Genomic DNA, 24,016 nt, shown 5'->3' on the forward strand with positions numbered 1-24,016 from the left:
TGCCGCCGCGCGGCCGGGCCCGCCCTCGCGAGGGGCTTTGTGTACGGCAGGGGCAACGGCCGCGCACGCGCGGGCTTCCCGCCGCCCCGCCATTTGTCCCCGGGGGCGCTGAGTGGAGTGGGGCTGCTGTGGGGAGGGTTCATCTGGCGGTGCGTGGCATCGCGTAGATCGGGTTTTTGCTGCGAAAGTGGGGGGCCTTAGTGTGTTTGGGAAGGGCTTTGTAACTCTACGGAGTGCTGTGGGTGAAGAAATAGGGAGTGTGAAGGCTGCCCTCCGCCTGTCCTGTGGGGCACCGCGCTGTCCCCGCCTCTGGCGTGGCAGCGGCTGCAGGCGGGTCGGCGTACTGCCGTGCCTTAAACTGTGGGCTGAGGGCACTGCTGGTTCGGCTGTGTGCCTGTGCTCACCCACCAGAAACCTTAAAGCCCAGTTCGGGAGGTAACACCAACAGATTTGTCACTTGTCATCTGACAGACTAGCTGCACTTCCACGTATTTCTGTTTTTAGCTTTCCCTCTGCTGGTAGTCATCATAAGTTCAAGTAGTGTTGTCCAAGCTTAGGTCGTTGTTCATCTTTGTTTACTATCATTTGACCTATGTTGAAATCTGGATTGCTCAGCTTTTGCTGAGTTATACAACCTGCTTAGGAAAGGCTTCTCTTAAAAAAAAAAAAATAAAAAAAAAAATTGTGAAATATATATACCAGTATTTAGTATCAAGGTTGTCTTCGTTTCATAGCCTCTACTGCACTTAGGAGTTTCTTAGAGGGTGTGAGAATTTGTTGGTGAGATGCCCTTGAAGTATTGACAGCCTTTCAGCCAGTGGATGTGGTTTGGGTGGAGGTTGTCTTCTCACCATGGAATGCTGTATATTTTATCTTTATCTTGTTTTAACCATTGCTGTCTTCTGGTGAAGATTTGTGCCGCGTTGACACTAAGGATTATGAGAACGTCTGAATTAGTTTGATTTTCGGAAAGTTGTGGAATAGATGGAGTGACAAAAAGTCATTTTCTATACATACTGTAAAAGTAAATTTATTACAAAACCAGGAAATACAGATTTCTTAAAACACTTGAGGAATTAAGAGAGAAGGTAACCAGGAAACAAGGAGACAAAAATTGTCACTAATTTGGGGCCCTGTGTAGAGGGGAAGAAGCTTGGCCTGAGTCTGATACCACTTGTAAAATAATACAATATATGTTATCTGGCAAGAGTGTTGTGATGATGTAAGTTACTGTGGGGGAGACGCTGGGGTACGGGGGCTGTGTTAGGAACCAGCACCCATCTGTGTGCCTCTGCTATCTGTAAACTTGAAACAAAATCCTGTCCTAGTGTTTGCATACACCAGCATCATGTATGTTAGCATATTTAAGTGCAGTGTCTACACAAGAAGCTTTCCCTTTACCTGAACAAGCCAGCTTGCAATAGAAAATTACACTGCTATAACTTGCCCAAACACAGTTTTGTGGGGCAAGGCACCTTGTTGGGGTTGGGTGCCACGCGCTGTGTCTGGGCACAGTGTTCATTATGTTGCCAAAGCCTCTTTGGTAGTTTGACTCTTACCTTCTTTGTACAGCTATAGAGTCACAAAACGGTTCTAATGAATGTAGCATACTGTTTGAGTTTGCATCTGTTTGCTTTTGGCTACTCATGGTGCTTTCTGATAACGAACTGTGCATCTAGGCAGAGGCCAGAGGCTGGGCCCTGCTTGCTTTAACAGTCATAAAAGTCACGTTGGAGGACTGCCAAATCTTGGACCTGCTGGGAGACTGTTTTCAGATGCACCCTCACTTGTGAGCAGCTGAAACCTGGGAAGGTAAAGAACAGGTGGGTTTTTTTTCTCCCTTATCAAGTGATTCTTTTGTGTGCAGTCTTGTGTAGCTGTGCTAAGTATTTTTTTTCCTCTATTGCTCGTCTTTGAGATGAGAAGAGGAAGCTTAAGGCCTGTTCGTGAGATGAGAAGATGAAGTTTAAGCATGGTTCTAGAGAAAGTACCTTTTCAGAAGGTTTAAACGTGCCTAGGGGAATGCATCATCATTCCTCAAGGAGGGTAGAATGCTCGTTGGCTCACAAATGATATTTGTTAGAGAAATGGAGAAAGAGGGGCTGTCATAGCTTGGTATAACTAGCAACTGTTTTCTGTTGCAGATCTGAGATGCAGTAGATGGTGCTGAAGCAGCACTGAGGCTTCTGCAGTATCTGCAGTCCAGCGTGTGCCTGCTGGCTGTCCCAAACACAGATGGTCCTGTGTCTTCAAGGGATGCACTCTGAGACGAGAAAATGCTGACTGTTAGTTTTAAAAATGCTAATAAAAAACTCTTTCCATTATTTCTTTATTATTTATGAAGGCATACAGATTAGGTACTACAAATACCGGCCTCATAGTGCTTCCAGTGTTTGGAGCTCTGCGTGCAGATGGTGATGAAATTTCAGTTGTCAAATGTCAGCTCTTTGACAGCTGTTGCTCAGTGTTGTCAAAATCATCACTTAAAGACAGGTGGAAGTGTGGGAGCACACTGCAATAGGAATGCATATAGCACACAGCCACAGTGCTTGTGTTTCCTGTCTGTCCATGCACTTACTGGGAGAAGCATGCAGGCAGGAAATGTTTTATGTTCTGACTAAGGATATGTAGCCAGGTTTGTACCATCACAGCAGTGCGCTGTCAACAAACCTTACTAGCTAGGTAAGGCTATCACTCTGAGTCTTCTTCTAAAGGTGCTTTCAAGGGTGCAAGTAGGATGGTGGTGTTCTGAGCACTGACTTAAGACACTGAGCATGAGGTGCTATCACTTCATAGAAGTACCTGGCTCTTTGAATTGTGTGGATTTGACAGGTACTAATGGGGTATAAAGTAAATAAGTCTGCTGCTTTTATTTTGGATCCATTAATTTAATGTTATGACTTGGTTACGTTATGTCTTTGGTCGTTTGTCTGAGGGCAGGATGGCAATGACTTCATCACCGACAATCCAGTGAAGAATGTTTAGTTTGATTTTAAAGAAGGAAACATAGGCCAAAAAGCATCTATTATTTCTTAGCATCATAGAAACATAGAATCAACTCTTCACCCTTTGGTTTTGTAAACAACTGAAACTTCTGTCCACTGCTTTTGCAAATTCTGCTGGTTAGCATAATGGCATTCGTGTGATACAGTAGTGTTGCTTTCTGAGGTTGTGAACGGCAATGGAAGTTGGCTGGCTCTGCACAAATGGACGTTATTTCCCCTATCTGTAAAGTGCAGATGAGTGGGTAAGTGCACTTGTGTGTTTGCTCTTCCCCTGATTGTAGGAACTCAAGTTTTAATGTTTTGTAATTCTTTTTTTTTTTCTTTAAGGGAGCGAGCCTTCCACTGCCTACAGTGATTTCTTTTTTCCAAATCATTCATATATGTGTGATCCTAAATAGATGCTGACACCTTTCGTATGAAAAGTGAAAACTATAGGAAAAAGAAAATGACACTTCTCTTTGTACACAGCTTGTATATAAGGTATCTGAGTCCCAGTTCCATTCTCAGTAGGATTCCACGTGCTCTGTTTCCATTTTCCCAACTGAAAATTGCTTTCCTTTGGTCAGCTCTGCTGCTGCTGTTTTCTCCAGTATCAAGAGAGTAGATGCCACAGAATTCAGAAGCCTTGGATAAGGGGAGAACAGCATACCTACTGTGTACTACCTTTGCTGGTGTTACAAGTGAATATTGTCATATACTATATGTATGTATATATAGTCATAATGTATGTAAATTGTCTAAAGACAATGTGAGGGGAATGAGCCTGAGTTAAAATTCTCTTCTCTAAATTATATGGGAGGGAAAAGCAGTTCCTTGTTAGTTCCCTTTAAAAGTTCATGATCAAATGCAGCATTGGAATCTGCTTTGCTAGCAGTCATTTTCTAACTTTTCTACCTCTTACAGCTGTGAGCAGTAATGTAAAGAGTAATGCAAGGTGACCAGTCTTCAGCTGGATCCTTATCAGGTTGCTGAGATTCTGTAACAATCAAAACAGGGCTAATTAGAGGGTTTCTAGCTCTTTGAAATGAAATCTGCAGAGGGGCGGATGAGTCCAGTGGATATTTTAAATGTTAGAAATTCTAGTAAGATTATATTAAATTTTGAGTATGTTTCTAAGAGACCACTTTGTTGTGATGCAGATCTTAGAGGTTCATTTTCTAAACTTGGACACGTGTTTATCTTTTCAAAGAGATATGTAATCATTCTGATGCAGTGTGCCCTGGAGAGCTTTCTTCCAGTACCAGTTGGTCTGTTACATTCTGCTGCAACTTCAGCAGGGATTCCCACAGCCGTGTGTTACCATGGGATACATCTTTGTCTTTCTGATAGGATCCATGTCCCACTGGAAGCTTCATTAGCATTTCATTTCTTGATGAGGTATCTTTCAGCTGCTTGCAGCCATTACCTCAGGAAAAAAGCACCTCTTCAGATGCCAATTCCACTTCTGCAGGAACTTCTGATCAACTAATTGTTTTTAATCCACAACAAAATCAGCATAGAAATAATGGTATCTAGAATTGGTAGGAATGGTAGGTGGAGTTGGGCCAAGTGTCTTATGGGTGTATTTGTCACAGTTGCTCTTATTGCTTGTGTTTGTGGTTTCTTCTGGCTGGAGACTTTGGAGTTGTATTGCTACCTTCACATGTCTAAAATCAAACTTAAAACCTGTTCCATTTCTTCTAAGAAGAGCAGTGGGCATTGTATCACCCATGAAGGAAAGTGTCATTCTATTGCTTTGAGTGTTCGTGTATCCTTCAGATGAGACATGGAATGCTATGTTATCATAGAATGGCCTGAGTTGAAAAGAACCACAAATGCTCATCTAGTTTCAACCCCCTGCTATGTGCAGGGTTGCCAGCCACCAGCCCAGGCTGCCCAGAGCCACATCCAGCCTGGCTTTGAATGCCTCCAGGGATGGGGCATCCACAACCTCCTTGGGCAGCCTGTTCCAGTGCTTCACCACCCTTTGTATGAAAAACTTCCTCCTAATATCTAACCTAAAGCTCCTCTGTCTCAGTTCAAAACCATTCCCCCTTGTCCTATTACTATCCACCCCTATAAAGCTGTTCCCCCTCCTTGAATGCCAGCCCCTTAAACTTGAAATAGATTTAGTTTAGGTATTTGTGCTTCCCAGAGTGTATGGCATAAAATACTCAACTTGATGAATTTCCTAATAAACAGCACATTGTTTCCTGCTCTGAAATGTAAAACACCAACAGCGTTCGTATTGCAGTGTGTCAGATTTACTTACACTGTTTCTTTATGCACAGCCATACAAAGCCCTGTTTTCTGAAGCACAAGTGGAGGCATGTTTCACTTGTTTGGTCCTTAAACTTTTATGCAATTGAAATGAAAATAACATCTTCATTTAGTTCCTTTATTGTGTTATCCTTCATTATTTGAGTTTTTGACTGTCTGGTAAGTTGCCAGGATGCTTTAATTTTCGCTGCCTACAAAGGTCTGCAAATCTGTGTTACTCACTTTCTAAGCTCTTTCTCTGATCAGAGGAGTTGCTCACATATTTTAGGGATGATGTTTTGGAAAGCGCTTGGGTAAATGGCAGTGTTTTGTGTTTAGATTAGACAGCTTTAAATGTTTGTTCCTAAAGCTGCCTGGCGTGAAGGCTCAGATGGCTGATAGCGGTAAGTACAGGAGCCCAGTCTGCTCCAGCAGGAGACAGAAACCTCCTGGATGGTGGTAGTGTGTGGCTGCATATGACAAATATGCAAAGCATAGGAGAAATGTATTTATAAAAGGCGGGGGGGAGTGATTTGGGATGATTACACTATAATTGTTTTGGTGACTCAACATCCTTGTCTGTGCTTCATTTTCCAGTGCTGACTAAGGTGGGTGAGTAGTTGGGAACGTGTACTGAAATGGAATTTCGGCATCATCTTACAGGAAAAGAAAGCAGGGAAAAAGCAGAAGCTTTTCGTTTTGACAACTGTATGGTCCAGTAAGGGACTGGGCTGCAAACATCTGCACCGTATTAGAGGGTTTCGGTTCATATTTTCCTTATTTAATGCAATTAGTTTGTATCTGTGTGTGCCATCTTACTGGTAAGGTGGTCACTTTTAGAGAAGAGATTATTGTTTTGGTTAAGTTTGATATTTCTTAACCCGGTGAGAAAGGATGGAGGCAGTCTGTAGTTCTGATGTGCGGAATGTTCAGCGATGTGTGCGGGACTTCTTTTGATTTTGTTTGCTGCAATGCTTTCTTTATAAGTATGTGATCTTTCTTCTTGCTTTCAGATCCTGACTATTAACTTACATAAGCTTTAAAAATGGGAAGAATTTTTCTGGATCACATTGGCGGCACTCGCCTGTTCTCCTGTGCAAACTGTGACACCATTCTGACCAATCGTTCGGAGCTCATCTCCACTCGCTTTACAGGGGCCACAGGGAGAGCCTTTCTTTTTAACAAGGTTGGTAAGAAGCTGAGGGTGAACTACTTGCTTTAGAAAAATGACTGTCTGGGAAATGAATCTGTCATCAGTTGGCACTGACTCTTAATGGCTAGCAAAAAAGTATAGTGTGTCTGTATCCTCAGCCACAGAGCCTTTCTTTTTCTTGGGATGCATTTGAAACAATAATCTAAGATTTTTAAGAAGCACACCTTACTATTTTAATTCTGATTTGTGGAAGCAGTGACATCAGTTACTACAAATTAGGTAGATGTAGTACAAGTAGTTCAGTCTTGGTTAGTTGAATTTGCTGGGGCCCTCTCACCCAAAGCTGAACGAGGTACTCTGCACTCATGGACTCCTTATGAAAGAATTTCATGCCTCTCAGTTAAACAGCAGTGGTTGTACATCCTTGAGAAATATATCTTCCAAAGCATGAGCTCTTCTAGGCAGGTAGGGCTACAGACTATTACACTTGAGCTTTCAAGTGCCACAAGCTCTTTACTTTTAAAGCACTGAGAGTCATGCCTATTGTTTTCAAGCTTTGCTCCGTGCAGACTAATTCTTTCTATTCCTTCTTTCCTGTACATCTGGATCAGGTGGTAAATCTGCAGTACAGTGAAGTTCAGGATCGGGTCATGCTCACTGGCCGCCACATGGTTCGAGACGTGAGCTGCAAGAACTGCAACAGCAAACTGGGCTGGATCTATGAATTTGCCACTGAAGACAGCCAGCGCTACAAGGAAGGCCGTGTTATCCTGGAAAGAGCTTTGGTCCGAGAGAGCGAAGGATTTGAGGAGCATGTTCCATCTGATAATTCCTGAAGAGGCTTGAATCTTCTCTCAGGTTCTCTTCATTTGAAACTTAAAGTAATAAAATCAACAAAAAAATCTGCTTACATACACTGTCACCTTAGCATCAGAGTCGGATTCATGGACTACAGAGTGGGAAAGATTGTGAGAGTATTTCAGATGGAACCTTCCTTTCTTTGTTCCTTTATATTTTACTTTCCCTCCAGCAGCTGTTTGTAGAAAGATTGTTTTGCAGTTGCTGTAAGTTTTTCTCTCTTGCATTTCCATCTGTTAGATCGGAGACAGTATCTGCAGATACAGTGAGCTAAAAGGAAAATGTTGGAAGAATTTTTCTTTTGTTAGAGAGAGATCAATGGTTGTTTTTGTTTGGTTTTTTTTTTTTAGTTTGCACAAATTGATGTCAGCGTAAAGTTATTTTAAAATTACAGGTGTTTTTTAAAAGTATATTCCAATTTTTGGCATAAGATTTTAGCTACTTTTTTTCTACTCAATCTTTTCACCTGATTTGCTAGCTAAAGTAAAGAGATCCGAATTTGTGCCGAGTGCTAAAGGTTCAGTGTTGGTACAGCTTGGGCTGGCCCTCGTGCCATATTCTTGTTGAGGTTGATTGGTAGCACAGAGCCCATTATTTCTTGTCATTCTTGACCCAAAGATGTCACCATTCCTTGTTTATTTGTGAAGTCCCGGTCACCATAAACTGGTGTTGATTGGAAACTATTCTTGAAATAGGGCAAAACTGCTTGGCTTTCTTCTTTTTTTTTTTTAATTAATTTTAACAGATGTAACTTATACCCATAATAATAATAAAGTAGTTGTCTGTTTAGTCTTGCGTTGCTTACAAAACAAAAGCTGTGTTTGTAATGATAAGGATCCACTGAGAAACTCCTGTTTTGGCAGTAAATTTTTTGTTTCTCTACTAATCTCATTAAGTAGACGGGCAATTGCAAACCTTAATTCTTCAAGTGGCTTTCTTCAAACCCAGAACTTCCTATGTTAAACACAGCTGCTGTGTAAAAGGAGAAGACTGCCAGCATGTTTGTTCATGCATCCAGTTATACAATCTGCATCTTGTGAAAAGATTAACTGAACAGCTTGTTTTCAAATGCCGCTTCTGGTGTTGAAACTCTTTCAACTTAGTTGAACTTTTTCATTGTGGTGTTCACGTTTTTATCTTTCTGGGCAGCAGTACATGTCGCCTAGTAGTACCTAGTGACTTGGGTTCCTGCTTTCTTGTAGAGGTCAGCTCTGTTTAAAACAGTGATCTTGCTTGCCTGGTAGCAAAGATGCTCTTTGTTGACTTAGCTCAAGGGTGCCCAAACACTTTCATTGTCTTAAGCCATAAGTTGAGATCTCAAGGGCTGCAATTATTCTGAATGTTAGATATGTATGATTCATTATCAAAGATGTGTTTATTTTTTTCATATTGGATAAATTGTGGTCAGAGTGAAATAGATTCCCCACAGGTGTAAAGGGAGAAACAAATAGATCCGGCCTCTTGCCTTTCAGAGTAACTTCTTCACTAGCTGCAGCTCCATATCTGAAACTAAAATGTGAATGCTGACTACGCAGAGTATTTTTAATTTTCTGGAGTTGCTTAGTGGCAATTTGGACACCCCTGACTTGAATTTGCTGCCTACTTGATGTAAAAGTAGCTTTATTATAGAAATGTTATATAGAAGGAAAACAGTAGATCACATACCAGAGCTGTGCTTGAATCAAGCTGCTTAAACAGTAGTGTACTTGTGCCTCAAATCAGTTCTTGCACTGAGTACAGTAGTACCCCATTATCTCGGGTTTTTTTCTGTCTTTCACAAACCCCAGAAGTCCCACTAGCATGGTTCTCTGCAGACTTTTCTTGTACTTCTGACATTACAGTACAATAAAGTATGTTTTGTCCTGAATTGGTATTTGCTATTCTTTTTCAGTTGTTTTGTTTGCATGGAGTCTGTCAAATGAATGTTGTAACCTGTCTTCACTTTCCTCAATTGATTAAATAATTGAGTTTCTACAGCGTGGTGATAAGCTGTGGATGAGCATCTCCCTGAATGGGTTACAAGAGAGCATATAGTTGGGTTTTGGAAGTGCTAAGTAGTGTTTCAAGCATATCATTTGGACGCCAGAAAGCCTTCAATTTATTAAAGAAAAAATACAAGAAATTTATCATTTAATGGGATTCTGGATGATGAACTTTTGTTTCTGTCTTTGGAAAGCCAACAAGCTAAGCAGAAGTCCAACTTCTGCAAGAAATGCAGAGCTTTAGTTTACTAAATGGCTTAGGAATTGAATAATTGGGTGTCTGTGTATCTGGAATTGTTTGTGCATGCATGCAAACGTTAGGGAGAAGCTTTCTGCATTAGCAGCCGGTCAGATTCAGAAACTAGCTGAAGAACCAAGGTGAGAGATCACTGCAGTGGTGCAATGCAGCCTAGGACTTATTCAAATTTAGAACAAGGCTTCTTCACTTTGGTACACTGTTAAACTGAGATGTTAAAGATGACTTTTCCTGAGGTCTGTGATCTGAAGAATACAGTAGAGGTGAACTCATTAAAACGTATGAAACTTGAGTCCATTGCAGTGTTAAAATGGAATCTGAGAAGCTTTGGATTGCCTTCCACCTGTGTGCTGTTCCCCTCTGTGCCACCTGGGTGGCTCTGGGAGTGTTTCCCCTCAAATTTTGATACTTCTTCCTTGAGATGCTTAGTGTGTGAGTACAGATAACTTACAGGGGACAAGGTGGTTAGTTATAGCACAGCTGGCAACAGAGATGTTATTTTTTGTTATTATTTTGTAATAGGTCATTAGCTTTACATTGCCACATAAGGGATGGTGACAGCACATTGTAACCCCCCTGTTGCATGAATGAAGACCTTGGGATTGATCCTTTGAGACTTTAGTTTGGGCAGAAGCTTAGGCTTCAGCTTGGGCCAGCAATGGTGCCATAGCTTTTGCTACCATTTCATCCTCTAGTTGCTGTCTAGATGTACCCCAAGGTTGCTGACTACTGTTTCAGCAGGGCACAGCTTTGGGAAGATGAAAAGTTTGGATGTTGTGTTTGTGGACTGAAAAAGCATTTTAATTAGGTTTTCTATGGATATTCAGAATCACTCTTGAGATGGCACGTGTATCCCGTGACTCAGAAAAAGCAGCGTGACACTGGGCTGTAGCAGGCTGGCATAGGCTGCTTCTTACTGGGCAAACTTGTCTCCACAGTTTTCCACCAGATAGTAGGAAACAAAGTTGACAGTTGCTCAGTAAATTAGCAGGTAAGGAACTGATGAAGCTGCAGCTCAGGACACAATTGCCCAGAAGAGTTAGCAGGGAAAGTTATTGCATTGACATGGGCAAAGGCTGACCAGTTATTATTATTATTTTTTTTTAAATAGGAAGAGAAACCTCAGCTGTGACATTGCAGCAACGTGTAAAACCAGAAATACTGTGTTGTTTCCTTCTCGGAACTCCATTCACTCCTTTAACAGAACAATAGAGGAAGTTCACTCAAAATGGGTTTCTTGGGGATCTTGAGGGCTTTGCACGTTCCCTTGTACTTGTTAGGGGTGAAACATTTCAGATTTCCCTTGCTTGCTTGCTTAGAACACTGATTAGGATTGCTCTCCATTGACAACAGGTTGATGGTTGGACTAGATGCTTTGGTCTTTTCCAATCCTAATGATTCTAGACCCTGTTTTCATAGGGCTTTGAAGAGCTATGTGATTTAGAGACCCCTTTCTTCATAAGCTATAGATGAAATTGCATAATGCATTCTTAGTTTCACTGTAACTTCCCATTGTACGCTTCACTCTGGCGTAAGGATTTCTTATCCCTTACATCAAAAAAACATAGGAATAGAAATAAGGGGAGAAATTTGGTCTTTGCCTGCATGTCTTCTAGTTGTTGCTGGTAAATCTGCTGGCAGCCTAGCACAGCCTTTCACTCTGTAAGGCCCCTGCTGGAAGGGTAAAAGAGGATCTCTGGTTAAAAGAGGAAGGAAAATGCTAATGTTTGGGATTCAGGGAAAGTGAACCTTGGGCATTGTAGAGATCCTAAGGTCCCCTGAAAAACAGTGGATGATGCTGAATTAAAGTTGTTTCTCTTCAAACCTCATTGAACTGTAGGGCACTAACAGGAAGGAAAGAAGAATCGGAGTGGAGTTTCTGGCCTTTGTGTTTGGGTGAATGGAGCTTCAAAACAAGCTCTGTTTTTGTTCTTGTTATCTGAAGCATTCAGTGTTGTCAGAAATATGCATTCCTTACAGAAGCAAAAGTGAAGGAACAAACTATGCTATTTATTTCCTGTGTATGTGAGAGGGTAGACAGGTGGGGCAGAGAAGTTCTCAGACCTTATGTTCTGACTCAGACTATGAGAGAGATGTGTGCTTGCCTAGCATCGAGATCCGCTGATGTTCACTTCTAGAACTCACTGAAATTTACACCAAGGATTTTTGCTTTGTCCCTTTGAAAGCATTTGATTTGACTATTGCAAACATTTACAGGTGTGAATCTCCAGTATCTCTGCACCTTCCTTGCAGAACAAGCACAGCTTAAGGATCTGGGGAAGTGCTTGATTTGCCAATGTTAGGAGTCAATTCTGGTATTACTATACCAGCATGAGAGATTAGTTGCTTCATTTCAGGAGGAATCAATGCTTTGTCTGTCCCATGTCTGCCTGCTGGGGAAGCATTAACTTAGTGACGTGCTCGGTAGGCCTCCACTCTTGGGATGAGGTTTCTTAATATGATTTCTACTGTAGCCAAAAGTACATCAGAGAGTGATGATTTAGGTCGCAAAAGTAGAACACCCATAGCACCAGCTTTCCAATGGATCGGGCAGCATATGGTTACCCTGTCCCTGCATCTGAGATGGACTATTTTAAGACATAATGGTCCATCCCAAGTTAGATCTCCAGTATAAGAAATGTCAATTCAAGTAATGCTTGGTAAACTTATAAACAGCTGAAAACAGAGTTGTATATTGAAAAATGCCAAGCAGCCTTAATGTTGTAGTTACTCTTTGCACAAACCTTTCATTTTGCTAGAAAAAATGGGATGAGCCCAGCTGCCAACAAGAACACCCGTTTGGACAGAGGGATGGAAAACTGCATTTTTGCCAGAGACCCAAGCAAGGACTCCTTGCCTGACATTTCACCTCATTGTTTTGAAACTGAGCCTGGAGGTCTTTTAAGATGAATGTGGGACTGTTTCTGTGGCTCCCTTAATAGGTAAAAGACTTCTGACTACTCTGTACTTTGATTACCGACTCAATTCTACCTTTAGCAAAATCCTAAGCTGACCCAGCACAGCTGGTGGGGTGTGATGGAGGTGACAGAATTAATTTTCAGGAGAAACAAACAGGGACAAGGACCCCTGCACAGAGCTGTTGGTTTATTTTCCTCTCCCATCCTAAAATTAATAGAAAAAGAGATGGCTGCAGCTGAGCACTGCAGTATACATCCACAGGTGGTGGACTGCCTTGCACACTCCCTTTACTGCTTGTTTTGTAAAGGGGTGTTTTGCTCTTCTCTGATACCTGCTGTGGCCAGATTGCAGAAAGGAATGACAGCCACTGATCTCACTTCTACTTTGTGTATGGCTTTGGTCACGTGTCCGTTGCAGGTAAATCCAGTTTCTCTGCAGAGCACTGATGTTCCACACATCAGCTCCAGTTTTAAGACACTTGTTGTCAAGGACATGCTGTTGCCTTCCCTTCTGAGAAATTCTGTGAGCTGACCCTTACAGGGAAGTGTGAACTCAGCTCACTGCCAGCCCACATTCTGGGAGCAGCTACACCCCACCCATCTGCATTAGCCCTGAACTGCAGTGTACCGACTGCAGTAGTCAATGGCTGTGTTTGAAAAGTGCTCATGGCTGGGTATGTACTGCACGCAAAATGTTAAAAACCCTGTGTTTTAATGGAGAACTCTTTTCTGGCAGTACAACAGGACTCCCTGGATGTTTCAAGATGCAAGGATGAGTGCTTGTGACTGTGTGGAAGGACAGTCTGTGACTGCTCTGTTGCTCTTGAGCTGCAGACTGACATCTTTGGTGTAAAGTATGCTTGTGCCACTTCAACATCTCGAGTTGCATTCTGAGCTTGTGTTTGTTTCCTTCTGAAATAGAATTTCAGTCAAGCTCTTCTCAAAGCTGTGCAGCGGCACTATTGCAATGCCATGTGTCAGGCCAACCCTTGTTAGCCACGTGTAGGTCAGAGAGAGGCTTGAAGGAAACCTAATGCTACTTTATCTTTCCTGTGTTTTGCACTGAGGGCGTTGAATGTGGAGCTCTCTGAGGCAGCTGGTGCCTTAAAATAGATGTAGAACTCCTATTGTTCAGGTGACATAATGAGGCTGAGAAACAATGCAGAAGGAGGTGGTAGCTGATATATTTTGACTGACTCTTTTTCCTGACTTTATTATTATTATTTAAAAGAGTATTTTAAGAATACAGGAAAATGAAGGGCCAGTGTCTGGCTGGAAAAGTTGGGAGGTACGTTCTGCACAAAGACCAAACGTGACTTAACGCCTATGTCTGACAGGAGCTAATTTAGAAATTGCCTCCTGCTCTGCAGAGGGCTGCACTGCAGCGTCAAACTGCTTGATTACCTTTCTGCCCTCCCCTCTTTCTTCAAATGAGGAAGGAGGACCAAACAGAAGCTGTGCTTGCGGCCGCTACTCTCACCATGGATTCAGGAGCACTGCACTGAAGTCCTTGCCCCAGAATGCAGGCAATGCAGGGTAGGTTATGATATAAATGCAGGCACCTCCAGACCTGTTTGTCCTTTACAAGACCCCAAGCATTGTATTTTGGGAAAGAAGAGTTGCCACAAACATCACCCTGGCTGGAGATTCTGCTGAGGGCACTGGGGAGATATCTTAGGCAAGCTTTATAGAACCCAGCATGTCCTCAGGGGTCGTTTCAGTGAAGCAGCATTTACCAGCTCTGGTCTAAATTATGCTTCCTAAAATCCTGCTTATGTCATGTGGAAGCAGGATGAGGACAGTGGCAATGAGGACTTGGGCCTATGCCCAGGTCTGCCACCAGCTAGCTACAACCTCCCAGAAGTGACTCCACATTCTTGTTCTTCAGGTTACTCCCATCCTACGTGAAATAAGAGGGCTATGGAAGAGCTAGAACTGTTCTTGAAAGTATTATTTTGTAGATTAAAGAAGCTGTGGCAACATAAGGCTACAACACTGTTTCTATCACAAGACAAGCTTGAGTCAGCCACTGCCTTTGAAACATCTGTGGTGTTGGCTAAAATAGACTTTCCTACCAGATTTGATGTACATTGAAGGAGTTGTGAAAATATCCCAAAATAGGAGGAGGGAAGGGGAATATCAGATAAGAGGAGAAGAAAAACCATTGGAGTAAAACAACAGCTGTGAAACGGTTTCCCCACTTTTGTCATTGCTATTCTTTTTCCTGCTAGACTGATTAACTTACTGGACCAGTTAAATTGTGATACAGTGAACAGAACTGCTGTGTGGAGCTTACAAGCAGGAGGGGGACCGTCTTTTTATGTGATCTGATAGTGATGGGACAAGGGGGAATGGCTTTAAACTAAAATAGGGGAAATTTAGGTTAGGTTTTAGGAAGAAATTCTTCACTCAGAAGTCTGGCACTGCTGCCCAGAGCGGTCGGTGCCCTGTACCTGGAGGTGCCCAAGGCCAGGTTGGATGGGCCCTGGGCAGCCTGAGCTGGTGGTGAGCAGCCCTATTTTCTTACTCCTTTTTAACCAGAATCAAAAGAAAGTAAAAACAAAAAAACTTGAAGAAAAAGGCAGATGCAGAGGTTCACATGCAGTGTTTTTCTCTATCACTTTTGCCAAAGCAAGGAAGGAATGAAGGAAACATGACTTCATGTAAATTGTTTTTCCTTGCCTATTTCTAGACCCATTTTTATTGATTAATTGTAATTAAGCAGAAAGTATTGGAATGACTTGTACGTCAGTCATAATGGACACCACTGTAATTATAATATTCTCTTAGCAAATCTTAAGGCTCCATCGTTACTCCTGCTTAGCACATATTGCCTTGCTGAAGTCAGGGCTGTTTCACCACAGCTTGAGCTGCTTCTGTGGTCCACAAAAATACGACTCACACTAGAAGACACACAATTTATTGACAGTCTACTTAAAACTTTTAACAGTCTGATCAAAGAGTGTTCACTCACCCACTTATAATGGTTCTAACAATCATAAATTGTATTATCTACAGTATTAGAGAGAAAGAGGATACAAGAAAAAAACCTTAACAATATCAGTGTCCAAGCACACACACACAGACATCCTTGGCTGTAGCTTCTTCTGCGTTTTGCTCCTCCCTCTGCCATCTGGGGTGGCTGCATGCACTGTGGCCCCGAGGCCTTCAGCCCAGCACTGTGTGATGATGGCCGGGCTCCTCCATCCTCCTCACCAGCACGGTGGTGCTTGGGTTCCTGTCTTCCCTCTGCTGGAACCCACCTGGAGCTGCTCACACCCAGTTCTGAGGCTCTCCCCACCGTGTTCTTGGAGCTGGATACGTGCACACCTCGTTGTGTCCCTGAAGGTTTCAAGGCCCTGCAGCCATAACTGTCTGCCTCCCTGTGTTGCGTTTCTCCTGCAGCTCCAGGAGAGCTTGCTGTGCCAGTAGGTGATGGCCAGGGGATCATTAGATAGTAGCTGTTACAGCTAGGCAAGTTCATGCAAAGTTCCCTGCACAGCAAATTCCAACCAAAGCAAGGCTGACAAACCTCCATCTCTGATTTGCAGTGCTAGAACATAGCCCATGCCTCATGGGCTGTACAGCCTACAGACAAACCCCTCTGACAGTGATCATGAGCTGTCACACACGAGTCCAGCAAGGACTTTGCAAACCCTCCAGTGGCTCAAGGCTCCTGGACAGGACCGAGCAATTGATCTTCTTGGAGGCATTTGCTCTTTCCTATCTGGTCTTGCCTCATGTGGATCTGAGGAGGGGTCTGTAGCTCTTGGCTTTGCTGCATAGCCACTATGCAATTTACTTCACATTTGATTTTAATAGCCTGGATAATTTGCACAATTATCCAAGCTCTCCCAGATTACATTCCCAGAGTACTAGTTAAACATTTCAGTCACTGATGGAGTCTCACTGAGCAGGGATTTACATCAGGAATGATGCTCAGCATCTTTTTTTTTGGTGTGGTTGTAGTAACAGCAATTTGCTCATTCTTTTGTGCACTGCAAACCTTGCTTTGGTGGCTTGTTTTACCACCTGTGGGACCACAAATATACAAACTGAATGCTCTGTTATTTGCAACAATAGCTCCAACCTATACCAAGCGTTAATAGAATTCATTTAGTACAGAGTTAAAATGTTTCTAGTGATCTTAGTGTCACTTCTAAAAAACATTGATTAAAAGCACACATTTGAATTCAAGCCACTTTACATATGCATGCATGATCAGACAGCTGAGAGGTGATTTCTGGGCATTGGGTATGCACACAAACACAGCTGCATCCCATATAGACGATTATGGACCCATCAGAAAACAGAGGATAAACTTCATATTCACATTAGGGTAAACTGTTCTAAACAGATGACTGCAACCCGCTACCTTCTTATATGCAATTAATATGCCTAGGTGTTTCCTGCTTGTTGTTACCCTTCTCATCAGCACTTGTGCACGGCTCTCATCCCAAACTCCTCTGTAAGCTGGAAATCACCTCATCTCCTCCTTAATGAAACAAAATATTTCATCAGGGCAAAACATAATTGCACTTACGTAGCATCTTGACATACACATTACTAGAGGACCTTTAATTTTCTACCCATCCCAGTGCCACCAATTTATACACTGGTACTCTACATGAAGATGAATTCCAGTATTGTAAAGCTACATTAATGAGATGTATATATTTTAATGTAATTTATTGTACATTAGGTGTCTAGAGAATTTATTCACCTTTTCTTCTCAGCTTCTCCTTGTACTCACATTACAGTGTTTTACAGATTCACAAAGTCAAAGCCACAGCTACATGTTTCCTGTATAAAGGCATTGCATCACATGCAATATTAGTGTGTTAATCACAGTCACCATCTGTAACGGGGTGCGTCCATCCTCATCAAGGGAAAAAGAATTTCTCTTGTTTGGAGATGGAGACCCCTTTAGATTGGATCCATTTCTTCCTCTGCTGCCTCAGTTTGTTTGTTTTGTCTCTTTTTTGAACTGCAGCAACCAATCTGGAAAAAGTGAAGGATTACATCTGTGCCTGTCTGATAACAAAGCAATATAATATCTGGTAAGAGAAAGTTAGGCAACATGCAATTAGTAACATAAATAGTTAGAAATGGATACTTATTTTTCTGCTACCTACTGAAGACAAGAATAGCAAACATTGTTATTGGTATTACCTCCATTACCCAGTGCAGGCCATTTATAGCCAGAGGGCTTTTTGGTGATACTAAAGATCAAGGAAGCTGCATTTTGCTTGCATATTTTTATGCAGTTTATTAGCTTTTGTTCTCAGACAGCTGCTTGCAAATCCTCCGTCCACATTTGTTATCTGTTTGTTCCATCCCTTCTCTGTAACAGAAGAACTTTGCAGTTTAAGAGAGCGGTTATGACATTATTACAAATGCTCTAACATGCTCTCTCCCTCTCTTTATTTTAGTTCTTCATTCTAAAAAAAAACAAACACTGCTGTTAACACTAGAATAAATGCTGCAGCCAGTCCCACAGCCTGGGCTCACTCCCATGTATGGACATTCCTGGAACTCACATGGTTTTGTTCCTAAGAGCAGCCTCGCTTGCTCAGCCCAAGCAAGGTTTGCACTCCCTGCAGCCCAGCAGGCAGCGGGCACAGCAAGGCCTGCTCTCATCTCCTGCTGGAAGAACCATCTTCCCTCCTGTAAAAATGAACCAACCTCCCACCCCAGAAGCCCCCATAGCCAACCCCCTCCCCAATTCAATGTTTCATTCTCCCGCATCCTCTCCACTAGAGATGCTCTCTCAGGTTGGAGCAGTCACATCCCGCACTCAATTCTCCATGTCCCCTGGGTCCCCACAGCCCGGGGAAGGGCAGTGGCTGCCCTACACCACCACGGGCAGGGCAGGTGCCCCAGCCCTGCTTCCCTCCCTGCTCCCACTGAGCTCCAGCAGCCGCTCCAGCAGCGCCCTGGTCGGGGCGTTATCCCAGCGGGCCATGTCCTCCCCATGCTGCCTCAGCTGCCGCCATATGTCCACGCGCATCGTGCCCAGCTCCCTCCTGGCCACGTTACTCCTCGCCCCCAGCCTAGGGCCCGTGCCGCTCTGCCATGGCCTCCTGCCCGGCCACCTCCCTCCTGATGGGAGCAGGGCTGAGGCAGTGGCCGTGCCGGGGTTCTGCAGCACTCCCCAGTCCCTTTTGTTCTCAGTGTTTCTCCATCCTTTGCCACTGCGCCCTCTGCCAGAGCCTCCTCCATCCTCCTGTGCCCAGGCAGCCCCTGCGGCCTGGCTGCTCGCTGCCTTGTGCCGATGCAGGCCTGAGGCACCAATTGGTTCCCCCCCGGTTCCTCCATCTGCCTGCAGCTGCATATCTCCCCTGCTCTCCCCTTCCTCCATTCCCCCACTTTCCCTTTTCACAACAGCCTGGGCACCAGGAAGCGCAGCGGGGCCCGCCTGACTCCTTTCCCCCCCCTCACAAGCTGGCAGACACGGGCTCACAGCCCCACGCTTCTCCTCACAGGAGCTGCCCTCTGGATCGAGCCATGCTGCTCCATCCCAGGGCTCGCTGCCTCCCTGGCAGGTTGTTTTGGCAAGGGCCGTGGCGGCCGTGCTGTGCTTTGTCCCTAACGCTGCCTTTAACTTCTCCACCCTGGCCTCACAGGCACGGTGGTCCGTGCCTTTCTCTTTCAGGGCTTGTATTTTCTGCACCAACACTTGGATCGCTCCCTGACACTCCTCGACTGTCCTCGTGCTGACAGCCAGTTTGTCTTTCAGCACCTTGTTCTCGCTCATAACTGCCTTTTTCTGCTCACACGCCTCCTGGTACTGGAGGACGCTTCTCACCTGTTCCACAGCCGCAATGCTTTCCCGAGTTTTGCCCTCCTCCAGCTTCAGCCGCTGGGCCTTTATCTCCGCTTTCAGCTTGCCGTTCTCCTCCTTCAGCCTCTGAATCTCTGCTTGGGCTGCCTCCTTCTCCTCAGCCTGACTTTTGGCCGCTAACCACACAGCCCAAGCTCCTGCACATTTTAGCGATTTTCGGGAGAAAAGTTTTGACTTGGCCATTTCTTTTAATCTGGCAAACTCCAGGTCTGCTTGCTGGATGCTTCTGCAGGAGTTGGGGCCCCAGGGGTTGGGACCCCACTGAATAACCCAGTTAGCCAGCTCTGCCATTTTGTCCAAAACTGCAGGGAAAGATGACTTTTAGGAGCAGAGGTTACCCTTCTGCTTTTAATTGTGAATTTTTTTTTTCTTTTCCTTTTTCTCTCCTAAGGGTATTTCTGTGTTTACAGAAAGGGTTGCTTCAAAACTACAAGAAACAAGAGCAGGGGCGAACCTGCTGTTTGTCTGCTTAAAGGTTTTAACAACCCAGCCAAAGAGTGCTCCTTAACCCTATTACAGCTCCACGAGCAACAAGAGAATATTAGAGAGAAAAGGGTTAAAAGAACAATGCTCTTATCAGCATCAAACCCAATCCCCCTGCCCTTAGTTGCACTCACCCCTCCACAGTGCTGCCCAGGCTGATGGTGGGGACCCTCTGTCCTTGCCAGTGTGGTGATGCTGAGGGTCCTGCTCCCTCCTGCCAGAGCTCACCTGGGGCTGTACTCACACCTGGTCCTGAGGATCTCCTTGGGCCGTGCTCCAGGAGCCGGGCACATCCATCCCAACTGTCCTGGCAGGGCCGTGTACACCTCCCAGACTTTTTCCTTGCTTTGCCCAGGGCATTCACGGCCCCAAGGTCATTGTGCTCCACGGGGGAGCAGCTCACAGCTCCAGGGCCGTCTGTATCTCCTTGTGCTGGAGGTTTCAAGGCCCCGCGATCCTCCCTGCCCACACCCACACCCACATGCTGTGTTTCTCCTGCAGCTCAGAGAAAGCTTGCTGTGCCCAGAGCTGCTCCTGCTCAATGAGGGAAGTGCAAGGTGCAGCAGACCTGAGTGCAGGTAGGGAAGGGCCATGGGGCCTTTAGTTGCTCTTACAGCTATGCAGGTTTGTACAAAGCTCCTTGTAAGCAAGTCCCAGCCTAAGCACAGATCATAGAACCATAAAATCACAGAATGGTTTGGACTGGAAAGGACCCTAAAGCCCACCCAGCCCCAACTGCTGTTGTGGGCAGAGCTGACCCCACCAGCTCAGGCTGCTCAGGACCCATCCAACCTGGCCTTGGGCACCTCCAGGAATGATGGACCTCCTGGCTGAAACCTCACCCAACGCTGGAGACCTGCTTCTGGAGCAGCAAGACTACTTTGGGAGGGCTTTAGGCATACGTTGTATCACTGTGATCCTTCTGTTTCCCCTTCAGGAGCCTGATGCTTTGATCTGAGCAGAAACAGAGGAGTAAAGGCTGTGTTTTCAGCAGTTCCACACTGGCAGAAGCAGCAAGTGGCCGGCATCCCCTATTGCCTGCCCAATGTCCTGCAGGCCCCAGCCCATGCAGAACTTCCTTCTCTAAATCTCTGCCAGCAGCTGTGATTTGGACAGTGACATGTTTTGGAAGGTGGAACCAGAGGGCGTGATGGACCATCCTTATGGCCAAATAAACCTATTAGGTGATGCCCCAGCAAGCACAGCCATCCTAAAAAGCAAGAATTACCCACATATGTGCAATGAGGATAAATATTTAGTGTACTGTGGCTATTAAAACATGTAAAACCCTGCTTGTGAGCCCTCCAGCCCCTGCCGATTGATACCTGGGGAGGCAGCTGAAGCTTTGTAAACTAGAAGATGTAATCAGATCGTGAAATGTGACAATACAGCTAATTTTTAATTATTTCTAATGCCATTCTAATATCTACTTCATCCTGAATATTTAAAAGCTCTTCCAGATGTATTTCACAAGTCTCAATATCAACCCAGTAACTGGATATGGCATTACAGCAATTTATATCACCTCCTAAAATGGGGATCTAAATTAATCTCTCTACATCTCATTAGTTTAGCTATCAGAGATCTTTTACAAGATAATTGGCTTTCGGTGGCTTTAATTTAATTTAATTTATTAATATATTACATTTATATTTCATAGATGCTGTTTGAATTATTGAACTGATACATCTCAGGAACATAATTCTTTTATACTGCATCAAAGTTTTGCTTTTAGGGCTCGAGAGCCTTCTTGAGATGTTTTAATGATAAATAATAAGCCCGTGTTTGTGTTTGCTTTTCAAGTTAATATCAATTTACATTTGCCCGAGGTTCTCACGGAGGAAAATCGGATCTGGTTTTGGAACATCCTGTTTTGCAGATGAGGTAAACATTGTCCTTCAGCCAACACTCACTGCTCCCAGCACCGTGCAAACTTCAGCCAGAGTGAGCCAGGAGGTTCCCAGGTCGGCAAGGACAGACAAACAGATTGACTGCGTGACCCCAGGGCTTCTTCCTTAGGAAACCAGCCTAAAAATACCTTCCCTCCCACAGCAGAATAGCAACGTCGAAACACCTGACAGTAAATGTGATGGTGATCACCGATGTTTAATGAATAATCCAGGATAGTTTTAATATTTTAGCTTCACAGAATACCTTCCATCCCCAGGAGCTAAAGCCATTTATAAAAGGTGCACAGTTACTAGTTCTGCCTCTTCCATGGAGGCCTCTGTCTTCAAGGGGACAGGGGATGTGATGGCACCGGGCATGCTGTGCTGCACAGCGGGACAGAAATCGTGTTGCACAGCCCTGCTCTGCTCAGAGCAGCACTGCGGGTATCTGTGGCCAGAGACGGGCTTTGGTTGCAGTTGAGGATGAGGGTGAGACCTTCCTCTCCCAGCCAGGGCCTTTGGGCCAAAATGCCCCGCAGACCCCATCCCAGGCAAGAGCTGCTCCGCGGGTCCATCATTTCAACCGCTTCCCAAGCACGGACGCCGGGCTCTGCCGCGGAGGTGGAGGAAAAACAGCCCAAGGACCCCCTCTACTGTCAGCAGCCACCATCGCAAAGGCTCGGTCAAATGGTTCACTTTGAAGCTTTGAACGCTTTAAGGATTTTTTTTCTCCCTTAGGGTCTAAAATCCTCCTGGGGGCCATTCCCTGTAAAACACACTCCGCTGGGCTGATTTTTCCCTATAAAGAATAAAGAAGCCTATGCCAGGGGAGAAGAGAAACAACAACGAGCAGCTTTTACTCCTTTCAAATAACTGAGGCCTCAGGCCCTAAGGAAGCCTGGCGTCTGGGTTTCAGACACTTGCTCTGCTGCTGCTCATTTGCTTCTTTCATTCCATGGGCTCTTATGCCATGGCTGTGGCACCAGGGATATGTGCTGCTAGGAGGAGGACTTGAAGGAGAGAAGAGTGAAATGAGGGCTCAAAGCAAAGCTGTAAAGTCTCCTCTTCCCCATTAGCCCTTGGTCTTTTCAGCATTTTAAAATAATTTTAATAAAACTTAACTGTGGTTCTTTCTTCTCTCCATCTGCACTCTGGATGCCCCAGGCTGACTTTGTTCCTTCCTGTAAAGCTGCAACCGAGGTGTTTTGGCCAGTGCTGTCAGTGTGCCACCACCCTGTGAGCTGTGGGGCTCAGACATTGGGGGATCTTAGCTGGGCTAAGAGGGCTGGGGCTGCAGCAGCAGCAGGTCAGGCTGGCACCCAGCACAGCTCAGCTTATTATTCATAAATAATGAAATTCTTCATTGCATTAATCAAACCGAAAAGAAGGTCAGCTTGGTTCATTTTAGATTCATCCAAAGTGAACACTCCTGGTGGTTTGGTTGTCATGGCCAGATGAAGAATCTTCCCCCAAAGACCTTGTCTGAAACCAGCCACAAGGGTTTCATTGTACTCAGTTTTAACCCTGCTGTCTGAAATCCTGCTGTGACTCTCTGCTGACTTAGATTGGCAGCTTTAGTCTGAACCAACCCTTTTTAGTGGATGAATGATTGGTGTCTCCGTGCCTACAAGCTCTGTTCGTCTGTTAGTCAGGGAAGCCTGGTGTCAGGCAGAGCCAGCCCCCTGCTTTGGCATCATGCTCCTGCCCTAGACAAGCAGAAAGCCAAAACGGGCATTTCTAAGCATCTGTGGGAGCTCTGGTCCAAAAACACTTCAATTAGGGACTGGCTAGGGGTATCACTGCCTTCTGAAAGTCAGACACATAGGAGAAGATAACACCTTCCTACCAGCCTCCTCCAGTTCCTTTCTGTTAGATACTCTGTGCATCCAGACACAAGCCCAGCACCTAGAACTCCTGTTTAAGGGGTTCTAAAATTCCTATTGATTGTAATGGGATCAGGTTTAAGCCATATAACCCTTTGCCTACTGGAGCAAAAGACTCTGTGCTGCTGCTCATCACTGGTGTGCGGCAGGTGGACTAATCAGGCCGCAGGACAGCATATTCTTGGCTGCACCAGTGTAGAGTACATTGTGTTTTCTTCCTGCAAAAGGTTGTTATAAATGGTTTACTTTCAACAGAGCTCAATTAAATTTGAGAACTCCTGCAATGTCCACTCCTAATTATCGCTTGGAGACTTTGCAGTAATCAAAAGACAAATGAATGCAGAAGAAGGAAGCAAATAACACGGGCATTTCCATGATTTTCTCCTTACTGTCTATTAGTTGTGCCCTGTGCTATACTCAGAGCTTGGCTTTCAGAGATGAACCTGCCTTCCTTCCCAGCACCCTTCCTAAGCTCAAGTACTTCACTTTTCACTTCCAAAAAGTCAG

The 24,016-nt window shown here is 44.5% G+C and overlaps 2 protein-coding genes across 5 annotated transcripts in view; one reads left to right on the plus strand and one right to left on the minus strand.

The window, feature by feature from the left end:
• Positions 1-24,016, minus strand: part of ALK (ALK receptor tyrosine kinase) — a 751,299-nt gene that overhangs the window by 513,551 nt on the left and 213,732 nt on the right. The gene's annotated exons all lie outside the window — the stretch shown is intronic.
• On the plus strand, positions 131-9,121 carry YPEL5 (yippee like 5). 3 transcript variants are annotated; one of them, XM_019612579.2, is made up of 3 exons: positions 131-149; positions 6,257-6,429; positions 7,008-9,121. In XM_019612579.2, the coding sequence occupies exons 2-3, from the start codon at positions 6,289-6,291 to the stop codon at positions 7,230-7,232; spliced, it is 366 nt and encodes a 121-aa protein (XP_019468124.1). In that variant the 5' UTR covers positions 131-149; positions 6,257-6,288; the 3' UTR covers positions 7,233-9,121. The 3 variants fall into 3 exon arrangements, with proteins under 3 accessions (XP_019468124.1, XP_010704826.1, XP_003203755.1); XM_010706524.3 differs by lacking the exon at positions 131-149 and adding an exon at positions 685-1,823; XM_003203707.4 differs by lacking the exon at positions 131-149 and having other exon boundaries at positions 5,036-6,429.

This window comes from Meleagris gallopavo, chromosome 2, assembly GCF_000146605.3.
Source record: "Meleagris gallopavo isolate NT-WF06-2002-E0010 breed Aviagen turkey brand Nicholas breeding stock chromosome 2, Turkey_5.1, whole genome shotgun sequence".
Taxonomy (NCBI): Eukaryota; Metazoa; Chordata; class Aves; order Galliformes; family Phasianidae; genus Meleagris; species Meleagris gallopavo.